Source organism: Schistocerca cancellata, chromosome 11, assembly GCF_023864275.1.
Source record: "Schistocerca cancellata isolate TAMUIC-IGC-003103 chromosome 11, iqSchCanc2.1, whole genome shotgun sequence".
NCBI classification, from domain to species: domain Eukaryota; kingdom Metazoa; phylum Arthropoda; class Insecta; order Orthoptera; family Acrididae; genus Schistocerca; species Schistocerca cancellata.
Window position 1 is genome coordinate 151,617,226 of NC_064636.1, and position 15,371 is coordinate 151,632,596.

General features: G+C 41.1%; 1 protein-coding gene across 1 annotated transcript in view; it reads left to right on the top strand.

The window, feature by feature from the left end:
* The window catches only part of LOC126108380 (protein grainyhead-like), a 151,629-nt gene that overhangs the window by 104,103 nt on the left and 32,155 nt on the right, over window positions 1-15,371 (top strand). Inside the window, exon 8 of the mRNA XM_049913593.1 lies at window positions 10,997-11,083. Within this exon, the coding sequence (XP_049769550.1) occupies window positions 10,997-11,083 (87 nt within the window). The remainder of the gene's footprint in view (window positions 1-10,996; window positions 11,084-15,371) is intronic.

The window sequence follows — 15,371 nt, forward strand, 5'->3', positions numbered from 1 at the left end:
TTTCTACTGGGCAGTGTCTTTCTGCCTATCTGTGGCTCTACTGCCTTCACTGTTCACCTCTGAACTTTACCAATTTGTTCATACAGTGCAGGCTTACACAGTAAGTAAATTTTGTTCTAAAGACATTATGCCGCAGTGCGAGGCATATTTTCGTGCCTAATTTTTCCTCTCCTAATGCTGAGGATGCCTCCAGAATTATGAACTGAAATTTTAGGCACGGAAATACCCGTGGACCACAGCATAATGCCCTAAAAACAAAATTTACCAATGACTCTTCTGTTGTCTACTGGCATAATCCGTATCACTTCAGGGAGGGGGGTTACCTTCTTAGTCTCTGATGGTATTGACTTTAGCATCTGTTAAAATTCAGGAGTAAGTAAGAAACACGTATCTTTTTTGTTTTCTCCAGAAAAATTCCAGCCCCGAGATACAGCCCTCCAAAGATGACACTGTGAACAACATTTTGAAGATGCGAATTTCGGAAAAAATTTTAAAATGCTGTATCTCTGTAACAGTTCTACATATTTTGTTAGAGATTTTTTAATTGGAAAGATAATTGCTTTATGATTACAATGGTACCCTCCTTTTGGACATATCTGTCAAAGTTCTTTTACCATCGTCTTGTAACTTTTTTAAAATAATTTACAGAAGTGCCAATCCAGAAAAGTTAGATTTTTTTCTGTTAATTAGTACCATGTAGTACTATATTCTGTGTAAAGGAGAGCTTCCACTTTTAATTAGACAGGTTTTATTGTAAAAAATAATCTTTGTTGCAGTTATTTCTTATCACTTTCTTTGTTGCAGTTATTTCTTTTCACTTTCTTTGTTGCAGTTATTTCTTTTCACTTTCTTTGTTGCAGTTATTTCTTTTCACTTTCACTGTTGCAGATATTTCTTACACATTGTTGTAGTTTGTCAGTTTCATTGTCATGGTTATTCATTGCAGGTTTCTGTATTGTAGCCGTTCAGTGCTAATTTTTTTACTGAAGAGGCTTCTAAGAAATCTGAGACCATCCAGTTAGTTCTGTGTTTTTGTGAGGAATTTGCCAGTTGATACAGTTGCAGTGTGTTTTGTGAAAAGGACGGTTTGAAATGTCTCCTGACTGTGGTCACAGGACAGTGAAGTGTGCTGACTACACTCCTGGAAATGGAAAAAAGAACACATTGACACTGGTGTGTCAGACCCACCATACTTGCTCCGGACACTGCGAGAGGGCTGTACAAGCAATGATCACACGCACGGCACAGCGGACACACCAGGAACCGCGGTGTTGGCCGTCGAATGGCGCTAGCTGCGCAGCATTTGTGCACCGCCGCCGTCAGTGTCAGCCAGTTTGCCGTGGCATACAGAGCTCCATCGCAGTCTTTAACACTGGTAGCATGCCGCGACAGCGTGGACGTGAACCGTATGTGCAGTTGACGGACTTTGAACGGGGGCGTATAGTGGGCATGCGGGAGGCCGGGTGGACGTACCGCCGAATTGCTCAACACATGGGGCGTGAGGTCTCCACAGTACATCGATGTTGTCGCCAGTGGTTGGCGGAAGGTGCACATGCCCGTCAACCTGGGACCGGACCGCAGCGACGCACGGATGCGGATGCACGCCAAGACCGTAGGATCCTACGCAGTGCCATAGGGGACCGCACCGCCACTTCCCAGCAAATTAGGGACACTGTTGCTCCTGGGGTATCGGCGAGGACCATTCGCAACCGTCTCCGTGAAGCTGGGCTACGGTCCCGCGAACCGTTAGGCCGTCTTCCACTCACGCCCCAACATCGTGCAGCCCGCCTCCAGTGGTGTCGCGACAGGCGTGAGTGGAGGGACGAATGGAGATGTGTCGTCTTCAGCAATGAGAGTCGCTTCTGCCTTGGTGCCAATGATGGTCGTATGCGTGTTTGGCGCCGTGCAGGTGAGCGCCACAATCAGGACTGCATACGACCGAGGCACACAGGGCCAACACCCGGCATCATGGTGTGGGGAGCGATCTCCTACACTGGCCGTACACCACTGGTGATCGTCGAGGGGACACTGAATAGTGCACGGTACATCCAAACCGTCATCGAACCCATTGTTCTACCATTCCTAGACCGGCAAGGGAACTTGCTGTTCCAACAGGACAATGCACGTCCGCATGTATCCCGTGCCACCCAACGTGCTCTAGAAGGTGTAAGTCAACTACCCTGGCCAGCAAGATCTCCGGATCTGTCCCCCATTGAGCATGTTTGGGACTGGATGAAGCGTCGTCTCACGCGGTCTGCACGTCCAGCACGAACGCTGGTCCAACTGAGGCGCCAGGTGGAAATGGCATGGCAAGCCGTTCCACAGGACTACATCCAGCATCTCTATGATTGTCTCCATGGGAGAATAGCAGCCTGCATTGCTGCGAAAGGTGGATATACACTGTACTAGTGCCGACATTGTGCATGCTCTGTTGCCTGTGTCTATGTGCCTGTGGTTCTGTCAGTGTGATCATGTGATGTATCTGACCCCAGGAATGTGTCAATAAAGTTTCCCCTTCCTGGGACAATGAATTCACGGTGTTCTTATTTCAATTTCCAGGAGTGTATTTGCATATCCATAAAAGAGTGATATATAAGACAAACAAAAAAACTGACTTTCTTCAGGTGGGGAATAAGTTTGAAGACTCTATTTCAAAATGAAGATGTTTCCAGTGATGACTCTTTGTGTTTTGTGTTTTGTAAGAATAACAAAAATTATAGTATCTGAACAAGGTAAAGCCTCCCATGGTGCAGATGATATGGATTTTGCATCAATAGAGGAAAAATTAAATACCCTGAATCAGTCAACTACAGAGGTAGGTGTCAGTCCTTATAAGAAAGCCGAGTCATAAGCTCTGTGCATCAAGAAAGTGCAGAGAAATTACTAAAGCTTGGGCAACAGGAGAAATGTTGAATTTAATTGATGAAAGGAGAAAATATAAAAGCGCAGTAAATGAAGCAGGCAAAAAGGAATACAAACGTCTCAAAAATGAAATCGACAGGAAGTGCAAAATGGTTAAGCAGGGATGGCTAGAGGACAAATGTAAGGATGTAGAGGCTTATCCCACTAGGGGTAAGATAGATACTGCGTACAGGATAATTAAAGAGACCTTTGGAGAAAAGAGAACCACTTGTATGAATATCAAGAGCTCAGATGGAAACTCAGTTCTAAGCAAAGAAGGGAAAGCAGAAAGGTGGAAGGAGTATATAGAGGGTCTATACAAGGGCGATGTACTTGAGGGCATTGTTACAGAAATGGAAGAGGATGTAAGATGAAGATGAAATGGGAGATACTATACTGCGTGAAGAGTTTGACAGAGCACTGAAAGACCTGAGTCGAAACAAGGCCCCGGGAGTAGACAACATTCCATTAGAACTACTGACAGCCTCGGGAGAACCAGTCCTGACAAAATTGTACCACCTGGTGAGCAAAATGTATGAGATGGGTGAAATACCTCAGACTTCAAGAAGAATATAATAATTCCAATCCCAAAGAAAGCAGGTGTTGACAGATGTGAAAATTACCGAACTATCAGTTTAATAAGTCACAGCTGCAAAATACTAACGCAAATTCTTTACCGACGAATGGAAAAACTGGTAGAAGCAGACCTCGGGGGAGATCAGTTTGGATTCTGTAGAAATGTTGGAACATGTGAGGCAAAACTGACCTCACGACTTATCTTAGAAGAAAGATTAAGGAAAGGCAAACCTACGTTTCTAGCATTTATAGACTTAGAGAAAGCTTTTGACAATGTTGACTGGAATACTCTCTTTCAAATTCTGAAGGTGGCAGGGAATGAAAGGCTATTTACAATTTGCACAGAAACCAGATGGCAGTTATAAGAGTCGAGGGACATGAAAAGGAAGTAGTTGTTGGGAAGGGAGTGAGACAGGGTTGTAGCCTCTCCCCGATGTTATTCAATCTGTATATTGAGCAAGCAGCAAAGGAAACAAAAATTTGGAGTAGATATTAAAATCCATGGAGAAGAAATAAGAACTTTGAGGTTCGTCGATGACATTGTAATTCTGTCAGAGACAGCAAAGGACCTGGAAGAGCAGTTGAACGGAATGGACAGTGTCTTGAAAGGCGGATATAAGATGAGCATCAACAAAAGCAAAATGAGGATAATGAAATGTAGTTGAATTAAGTCGGGTGATTGTGCGGGTATTAGATTAGGAAATGAGACACTTAAAGTAGTAAAGGAGTTTTGCTATTTGGGGAGCAAGATAACTGATGATGGTCGAAGTAGAGAGGATATCAAATGTAGACTGGCAATCGCAAGGAAAGCGTTTCTGAAGAATAGAAATTTGTTAACATCGAGTATAGATTTATGTGTCAGGAAGTAGTTTCTGAAAGTATTTGTATGGAGTGTAGCCATGTATGGAAGTGAAACGTGGACGATAAATAGTTTAGACAAGAAGAGAATAGAAGCTTTCGAAATGTGGTGCTACAGAAGAATGCTGAAGATTAGATGGGTAGATCACATAACTAAAGAGGAGGTATTGAATAGAATTGGGGAGAAGAGGAGTTTGTGGCAAAACTTGACTAGACAAAGGGATCGGTTGGTAGGACATGTTCTGAGGCATCAAGGGATCGCCAATTTAGCATTGAAGGGCAGCGTGGAGGGTAAAAATCGTAGAGGGAGACCAAGAGATGAATACACTAAGCAGATACAGAAGGATGTAGGTTGCAATAGGTACTGGGAGATGAAGAAGCTTGCAGAGGATAGAGTAGCATGGAGAGCTGCATCAAACCAGACTCAGGACTGAAGGCCACAACAACAACATGTATGAATACACTACAGCAAAATTGGCCACTCTCTTCAAAGTAGAAATTCAATCCTCAGAAGAAAATGAACCAAAGCACTCTTGCATCTCTTGCCAGGAATTTTTCACAAATATCAATTCAGCTGTTGAATATTGTGCATCCTGCAGTGAAAAGGTGCAACTTTTAACTATTGTTCCAGAGACGTTTTCAAAGAAAACAATTTGGAACCACGTTCCATCAGAATCAAAGTACATGGTAGACAAATCAAGAAATATGAGGTTTGTGAAAGAAGTCTTTGGAAGACCACATCCCTATTATGATCATCCTGTAGATGCAGCTCAAGTTCAAACAGTGCAGTTATTTTTCCTGGAGGATAAATGGGAATGTTCTTGCTAGAGTACCAACAAAAAAGATACTATAACTGTAACAGTTGAAGGTCAAAAGGTTGTGAAAGTGAATAGGTACACGACTCGTATAACTTTTGCAATTTATAATATCAACTATAGAACTTCACATATTGGAGGATCAAAATTTTATGCTCTATGACCTAAGTGGGTAGTTCCACACCCACCTAGAGGTGTCTGTTTATGTGTTTACTGTGCAAATTTTGAACTTTGTGTGGTAACTTTGAAGAAATTACTAGAGCACACGATACCTTGGTTGGGCATGGGAAGTCATTAGTAGTCTGTTTGTTTCAAGAATGTGGTGACTGCCGTGGAAAGGGAGGACTGTATTTACAGGCACTTGGCCTGGAAGACGTAGCAGGTAACTCTGCAGAAATTACATATGCGACATGGGAGGAAAATAAACTAATTAAGAAAACTGTTGCATTTGCCTGTTTCATTGATGAACTTGGTAAATGGTCAGAGAAAGCAGTAAAGCCGCGTACACACTGAGACTGAAACATGTTTTCAAAACATGTTTCCAGCAGCTTGATGTGGACACCATTTGGAAACATGTTTCGAAACACAGAAACATCTATCCATAGCAGTGTCGGTACAGATCAAAGGAAACAATGTTTCAGGCTAGCTACCACTTGTCACTGCTGCATGGCGCTAGCGTGCGCGTGTGCGTGTGCGTGTGCGTGTGTGTGTGTGTGTGTGTGTGTGTTTTGTCAACTATTTAGTGGTGTTCCGTTTACTGTTGTTTTCGCTTTATTTTTATAAAATAATGGAGTGGTCAAGGCAACAAATTGTTGATTTAATTGCCATGTACCAGGGGGAGGATTGCTTATGGAATGTCCGGAGCAAGGAATACAAAAACACCGTTAAAAAACATGATACACTTGCGAAAATTGCAGCAGCTTTTGGCACGGACAAGGGAAGTGTTGAGAAAAAGATACGATCGCTCGTGGTTGCTTACAGGCGCGAGAAAAGAAAAATTATTTCCAGCAGACCATCTGGTAGTGGTGCAGACACTGCATATGACTCGAACTGGTTCGGCTATCGGCTGCTGCAGTTCTTGGACGATGTACATGAGCCAAAGGAGACAACAGGTACTGTGGAAACTGAGGTACAAAAATTATGCTTGTTTGTCTTTATTTGTATTTTATAGTACACAATCACATTCACCCATAGTTATTTTGCCACTGTACACTTCCTTGTGGGCTTAAAAAATGATTAGCAAATTCGTCTCGAATTTGTTTATTCGTGGAAGCAGCTTTCATCGGTATATTCTATGCTGAAATGAAAACTGATGCAGTGTCATCTCGTCTCCATGTCCCTGGAATCATCTCACCTGTTTGTAAATCGTAGGAATCGAAACTTTCATGTGGGGTGTACTGGTTCCTTGCTGCAGCATTTCACCTTAAAAAATTGTGGAGACATACAGCTATAAGTGTGACAGTTTTTGCCTTTTCCAGTTGTAGCAACATAGGTTTTCTAAACACACGAAAAACTGAAGCCATAATGCCGAAAGTGTTCTCAACAACCATTCTGGCCCTTGAAAGTCTGTAATTAAAAACTCTCTCTTTTGAACCTTTAACATGTTTTCCCGGGTAGGGTTTCATAATGTTTTCCTGTAAGGGAAAATCATTGTCTGCTACAAAAACATATGGTTGGGCCTTGGTGCCACCTGGTAAGCATTCAGCTTGTGGCAAGTTAAATTTCTTTTTGTTAATTAACTCATTTACGCTCGCATTTTTGAACACACCACCATCTGATATTCTGCCTTGGCAGCCGATATCTGCGTACAAAAAGTTGTAGCTGACATCGACGACAGTAAGCAGCACAATGCTGAATGAACCTTTATAATTATAATATTCACTTCCACTGCCAACAGGGCACTGTTTCCCGTCAATTGCTCCGACACAATGGGGGAACTGAAGAATCTGTGAGAATAAACATGCTGTTTCACTCCAGTCGTTCTCAGTTGCAGGTATCTGAAAGAAAGAAATTTGATTTCAGGTTTTCGTACATTTGCCAGAGGGCACAAATGAAGATGAAGATGAAGAGGTTGCAGCTGGACCTTCCAGTCCTCCACCACCAAAAATTAGAAGGATGGGCGAGAAACAAGACGTGCAGCAACCCTACAGGATTGCGTCTCAGTTGTTAACTAAAATGCTGCAAAAACAAGAAGAGAACAAGAACGATAAATGCAGTGTGTATGGGCAGTATGTGGCATCAGTTATACGGAAATTGCCAGAGTTAGAAAGAGCAAAAACAATGACTTTGCTTAATGATGTATTAATGAAACAGCATGTAGCGTATTTGGAAAGTGAGCAGTCGACAAGGGGTATGAATGTGGCAGGGCCATCATCGTCAAGTAATAATTCCCCTGTTACATTTACAAGCTATGAAGACAGTGACAACGCAGTTGAAGAAGTTGTGTTTGATGAATTATGTAATATAATTGAGAAATAATAACACTTCGAAAATGTGCTTATTTAACGATGTTTTTCATTTACTTACCTTTACATAATCCTTCAGTACTTCCACCAGAGCTCCACATACTTCAGGTACTATTTTAGATATTGCTTGTTTCGAAATACGAAATAAATACGCAAGGCTCTGAAATGAATCTCCTGTTGCCAGGAAACGAAGAGTAACTGCGAGCTTTTGGTTGACTGAAATAGCTTTCCTGAAATTCGTGTATTTTTTTTTTAAACGATTGGTGATATCATCTTTGCCAGATATTCAAAATCGGTAGGTGAGATCCGAGTGAAGTTGCGGAAGCCAAAGCCGTCTTCCATACTCAGCTCACGTAGCGGGTTATTTCCGCCAGTTCTTCTACAGAATGTTTTTCTCCACCGACGACGAGGACGCCTTTCATTTTGTTTGTGTAAACCTTCTAATGTTAATAATGCAGCTCCACATATCATTATTGTTTCTTCGACACCAGACATAACGCAGCAGCGGATGATACGAACACAATAACACGAGGAGCACTGCACACGGCGTGAACACGGGAGAATTGTTTGCCGCCAGTGTGGACGGAAACAAGAGACCAGAAACAAAGTCGGAAACATTTGCGAAACATCGCAGAAAACAATGTTTACAACAGAAAGATGTTTCCAGTGGCAGTGTGTACGCGGCTTAACACACCGGCATGTGAAGAAATTGCAGGAGTGAAAGGGTGTGTACAGGCTGAAAAACTACATTTAGTGCTTCACTTTGATTTTGCTGAGAACTGGTCTGTAATTCTCCCACAAGAAGTAAAAGGGTATCATTGGAGTAATGACAGGTTTAAATTTGTACAGGAGTGACATATTTTCAAAACAAGACCACAATTGTTGCTGTTATAAGTGATGACACAGGACATGACTCAGCACATACTGTGCTAGCAATGCACAAAATTCATCAACTGCAAACAGGGGCACAGAAGATTGTTATTATTTCTTATGGTGCTCCTAGTCATTTTAAAAATCTTTACCAGCTGTTTGAATTGAGCTAGTCGCTTGTGCCAACTGACTGGGTATACAGTGCTACTGGTCACGGGAAGTAGCGTTGTGATGGTGTTGAGGCCTGCTGAGCACCATGCTACAAAACGTAATCTTCCCAGAGCAAATACAGCTGTGATTCAGAATGCTGAGGATTTTACGACAGTTGTGAAATCTTACACATCCACAGCCCTCATTCTTTTGTCCAAAGACGAAATCGAATAATTCCGCGAGCAGAAAAAAGAAAAATGGTCCGAAGAAACTACTCCTGTGAAAGGAATTCAGAAGACACATTTGTGGACTCAAAGTGATGGGCGAACTCATATTGCGTGCGCTTTAAAGAGCAAGAAAGAAGAAATTTCGTTCTTTCGGCCAACACCTCAGAAACGGCAGGATAATATTCAGATTCACAACTTGAGACGAGGATGTTTGTGGCATTTGTGTGTATGACTGTGACTGGTGATTTGCAGAGATTATAGACACCAGTTATGAGTTAAATGAAATTGTAGTGAACTTTACGCTACCACACAGACCAGCTGCTGGATATAGGTTTCCGGCTGAAGGACAGCTACGACGCTGCCAGTGCTCACTTCCTGTTCACAATGTATTGGGGATTGTAAGTGCTCCAGTTCCTATTGGTTGGACAGGAAGGCATCACGCTATATCGAAGGCAGATACTGAAGCACTGGAACACATTTGTAGTTCATTGACTGGCTAATTTCAGTACAAAACAGAGTGCACAGAAGTTGTATACATTGAAAACTTTAAGTCTTTGGACCTTTCACATACATTTTGGAACCATTTAAAATGCTTCAAAAATGAGTCTCTTCCTCATATTTAAAAACTAATATTATGTTAGGTTTTGATTTTTATGAGCCTGTTATGTGATAATGTGGTAATAATACAGTTTTATGTATGGCAAATGGTTTATAAAACCTATTTAACCTAAAACTGGAAGCTCTCCTTTTCAGGGAATGTAGAACTATTATGGTACTAATCAACAGAAAAAAATCAAAATTTTATGGATTGACATTTTTGAAAAAAAAAATTGAAAAAAATTCCACACTTTATTAAAAAAGTTCAGAATGTTAGAGTAAAAGAACTTTGACAGGTAAGTCCAAATGGAGGATTTCTTTCTAATCATAAAGCAATTGTCATTCAAATAAAAAAAATGCCAACAAAATATCTAGAACGGTTCCAGAGATACAGCATTTTCAAAGTTTTTCCAAAATTCACGCCTTCAAAATGTGTCACCTTTGGAGGGCTGTACCTTGCAGCAGAAATCTTTTTGGAGAGGAAAGGAAAAAAAAAAAAAAACAAAAAAAACCCCAAACAAACATGTTCCTTACTGAGTCCTTCATTTTAACATATGCCAAATTCAATAACATGTGAGATTATGAAGGTAAGATTTTTCCTAGCCTGTCTGAATTGATATACTCTTCTGCCCCCCCCCCCCCCCTTCCCCTCCTCCCCATTTTCATTCAGTGATTACCTCACGCTGTCTTTGAAACTGTCAACAGTGTTTGATTCTTTCAATTTAATATGTTCCCATAGCCTTAGTTTCCTACTTCTCTGCAATTTTTCATCTGCATTTCATGACCCAACCAGGTCATTCCATGTCTCCCCCTTTAATTTCTTGCAAGTTTAAAATCTGATTCCCAATGTATGTCATAGCCTTCTAGTGTCTCCAGGTCTGTCCCACAAATAAACCTGGAACAGTTATGTGCAATGAATAAGGCATGCTGTGTCCAAGTTTCTAACAGGCGGTTTCCGCTTCCATTCCTTTCCCGCAGTCTGTGTTATTCTACAAGTTTTCCTTCCACCCCTTATCTTGCTATGAAATTCTATCTCCCTTAACAAATTGAATATATTCTTTCATTTCATCATGTGTTTTATGAGTCTCAATTGTTTAATATTATGGAAACGATAGATTACTACAAGCACGCGCACACACACACACACACACACACACACACACACACACACACACACACACACACACACACACGAGATCACAGTCCACAGTCTCGGCAGCCAGAGACTTGTAAACATCTTCGCCATGTGGCGAGTAGTAATCTGCCTTTTTCATCATACTGTCATTATCCCATCCTGGATTTTCCATTGTTCAATTGTTTAATAGCTTTCTGTATTTTATCTGAAGTTGAACTTTTGTTTAATGTCTAATCTTATAATTAATACTACCATCAGCAGTTTTGCTGACCTACCCTATGCAGTTTGTATTCAACTTACAGAATCTGTAACATATACATTTTTGCATTGTGAGACATAAGAAATCTACATTTTTAAGGTGTCATTGGAACTAAAACAAGGCTTCTTTTTTGTTTTGAACAGGTTACTGAAGATTTACTGGGTTTTTGCAAATTTTGTGACATTGAAGACAAAGAACTGGCACTTGCATTACAACCAGAAGGCAGTAATGTAAGTATTAACATTGTTCTCAGAGTTTTTGTTTAGTGGGCATAGTATGGTTGCAGACTTCCATAAGACCCCAGTGATAACTCCAGATATTCACATCTGACAGATTTCGTTTTATTAAGGGAAGGACGTGCAGAATGTAGTTACCAGAAAACATAAGTAAGTCAGTGTAGTGTAAAATACTGTATGAATAAATTTGTTTAAATACTCGCAATCTATTCAAAACGTACACATATTAGCCCATCGTGAGGTTAACTTGTAATAAAAATGTATTTTCCTATTTCATTTGAGTAGGTCAGCAGTTTCTCGTCACTATTAACAGTGTAAAAAAAAGTGTCGTGACGATTGAAACTATAAGTTAGAACTTGTGCATTTGACCTCAAATGAATTGTTATTGACACGTGCTAGCCATAGACGTTTCTTTTCTCATCTCTTTAGATACTCACGAAGTAGTGGCAGAAGACAACTAATAGAAGTTAAGGAAATGAGCGAGCTTTTGAAGCCAGTGGCTCCTCCTCCTGGCAGAAGGATAGAAGGGGAAGAAAGAGGGGTGAAGGAAGAGGACTCGTGAGGCTTAGAAAGTGGGCAGAGCTACGGAACTGTCGGCCAGAGCTCCGGGTCAGGAAAGACTTACCGGACGAATGAGAAAGAGAGACTAATTGTCGGGTACTGCACCAAACGATATTTGAAAACTGGGAGGTGAAAGGTGAGAGATAGGATAATAAGCAAGACAGATATTACTGACAAAACATCATACAAGTATTAATAAGAACAGAAAGCTAAGTGCATTATACATGGTAGAGGCAGGGTGCAGGGAAAAATAGGCAAGTCAGAATATGAAAGGTATAAAAAACTGAGTGACGAAAGGAGTAGCTGCTGCGATGAAATGCTGAGACCAAAAAATTAATGGCAGGATGGTGGTAAGACCAATGACACAATGTAACACCAGTTCTCGCCAGCAAAGTTCTGAGAAACTGGTGTACACGGGAAGAATTCGGACAGAAAATGTGGTAAAAAAGGCACTGGGGTCATAACTGTCTCATCGTAGAGCATGCTTTGCTACATGATATTGCATGTTGCAAGTATACACTCACTGCGTATTCCTATTCATCATAACTGATAACTTGATGATAGTCATACCGGTATAGAGAACCGAACAGTGTTTAAGTAACAGCAGATGGCATATGTTTGCCAGTTACAGGGCTGGTATTGGTGGTGGTAGGAGGGTGCATAGGGCAAGTGGTCCAGTAGCAATTGTCACAGCATCTACATCTACAACTACATCCATACTCCACAAGCCACCTGACAGTGTGTGGCGGAAGCTACCTTGAGTACCTCTATCAGTTCTCCCTTCTATTCCAGTCTCGTATTGTTCGTGGAAAGGAGGATTGTCAGTCTGCTTCTGTGTGGGCTCTAATCTAATCTAATCTCTCTGATTTTATCCTCACGGTCTCTTTGCAAGATATACGTAGGAGGGAGCAATATACTGCTAGACTCTTTGGTGAAGGTATGCTCTCGAAACTTTGACAAAAGCCCGTACCGAGCTACTGAGCATCTCTCCTCTAGAGTCTTCCACTGGAGTTTATCTATCATCTCTGTAACGCTTTCGCGATTGCTAAAGGGTCCTGTAACGAAGCGCGCTGCTCTCCGTTGGATCTTCTCTATCTCTTCTATCAACCCTATCTGGTACGGATCCCACACCGCTGAGCAGTATTCAAGCAGTGGGCGAACAAGTGTACTGTAACCTACTTCCTTTGTTTTTTGATTGAATTTACTTAGGATTCTTCCAATGAATCTCAGTCTGGCATCTGCTTTACCGACGATCAACTTTATATGATCATTCCATTTTAAATCACTCCTAATGCGTACTCCCAGATAATTTATGGAATTAACTGCTTCCAGTTGCTGACCTGCTATTTTGTAGCTAAATGATAAGGGATCTATCTTTCTATGTATTTGCAGCACATTACACTTGTCTACATTGAGATTCAATTGCCATTCCCTGCACCATGAGTCAATTCGTTGCAGATCCTCCTGCATTTCAGTACAATTTTCCATTGTTACAACCTCTCAATACACCACAGCATCATCCACAAAAGGCCTCAGTGAACTTCCAATGTCATCCACAAAGTCATTTATGTATATTGTGAATAGCAACGATCCTATGACACTCCCCTGTGGCACACCTGAAATCACTCTTACTTCGGAAGACTTCTCTCCATTCAGAATGACATGCTGCATTCTGTTATCTAGGAACTCTTCAATCCAATCACACAATTGGTCTGATAGTCCATATGCTCTTACTTTGTTCATTAAACGACTGTGGGGAACTGTATCGAACGCCTTGCGGAAGTCAAGAAACACGGCATCTACCTGTGAACCTGTGTCTATGGCCCTCTGAGTCTCGTGGACGAATAGCGTGAGCTGGGTTTCACACGACCGTCTTTTTCGAAACCCGTGCTGATTCCTTCAGAGTAGATTTCTAGTCCCCAGAAAAGTCATTATACTTGAACATAATATGTGTTCCAAAATTCTACAACTGATCGATGTTTCCAGCGCGTATTCATGTTTGACACAGCTTTTATGTAGGACTAATTTCATTTGTGCCCTACGTGTTTTATTTATTTGATCGTTTCAACAAATTGTGGAATAAAATTACACTATTGCTTTTCCTTTTTAAGTTATATTCTCTTTCACCAATATTTCTTCATTTCTGAAACTGTTGCTCAGTCTTGTTATAAGAATTATCCCAGTTTACTTCTTTTTATCTTGAGATTTGTGACTTGCTGTTAATGATACCTTATTTTCAGACCTGGTTTTGCACTTTCAATTTGTGCATTGCATGTGAGCCCTTTTTTTCTTTGTTGTGGTAGAGATCTATTTAAACTTTTTGTATATAATATATCATTTGATCACAAGTCCAATATAAAATCTTGTGCAGTTTTTTTTTTATTTTTTTGGGGGGGGGGGGGGGGGTGTGTGTGGGGAGGGGGGTGGCAGTACTCTTCCGCAAAAATTTCCTTTGAGAAAAAACAAACACTGGACGATCCAGAATGGAATAACAAAAATAGGAGAAATGTCGAGTGGTAGCCAGGTGCCTGTAAAAAATCCACATCTGCTGCCCCCTCCCCCTGCCCTCCACGTCTACATCCGTACTCTGCAAACCACTGTGAAGTGCACAGAACAGGGTACTTCCCACTTTACCAGATATTACGGCTATTTACTGTTCCTTTCACATACGAACTGCAGGAGGAATGACTGTTTAAACGTTTCTGTGCACACACTAATCATTATAAACTTGTACTCACAATCCTTAGGGGTGGTGTAATATATTCAGAGACTCGTGATTTAAAGATGGTTCTCGAAACTTTGTAAACAGGCTTCCTCGTGATAGTTTGTGTCTATCACGAAGCATCTGCCCGTTCAGTTTCTTCAACATCTCTGTGACATTCTCCCATGGGCCAGACAAATCTGTGACCATTCTTGCTATCGTTCTCTGTATACATTGAATACCCCACTCAGCCATATTTGGTGTGGGCCCTATACACATGAGCAGTATTCTAGGGTGGTCACACAAGAGATTTGTAAGCCACCTCCCTTGTTGCGGACTGATTGCACTTCCTGAGTATTCTATGCCTTTACCCACAATTGAACCTGCGTGTTCATTCCTCTTTGTCTCCCTACAAAGTGCTACATCCAGTTATTTGTATTAATTGACTGATTCCATTTGTGATTCATTGACATTATTGTTGTATGATACATCTCCCCCTCCTTGCATGTGCGCAATTTAATTTGAATATTGAAAGGGGTAGCCCTCTTTGAATGCGTGAGAAATCGGTAATTTTCATGCACCCTCCACCCCTGCTTACCGCCCCCCCCCCCCCCCAGAAAACAAAACACTCAATCTGATGATATATGGTTGTCTTGAAGAAATTATTTTTGTATCCACATCTGATTGTGGAATGACCCCTTGCAACTAGAACAGTGGTCATCAGCAGGAATTCCTGAAGCCCTCCCATTGGATATGTAATAAAATAGTCTTGCTTAATCATTTTCAATATTTTCTTTTAGCATACACTGAAAAATATTAAGTTCTGACAAATGGTGATGTGTTGAAACTAACATCATTATCTTAGTCAACAAAATTGAACCAAAGACTTTCACTGAAAATAAACTTTCAGAAATATTGCAAAATCGCTACCTGCGCTGATGGTGAATTCAATTTAGAATGCTGACATTGAATTCTGATCAGAATTCTATATACCATTCCACTGTTATGTTCCCGTCAATC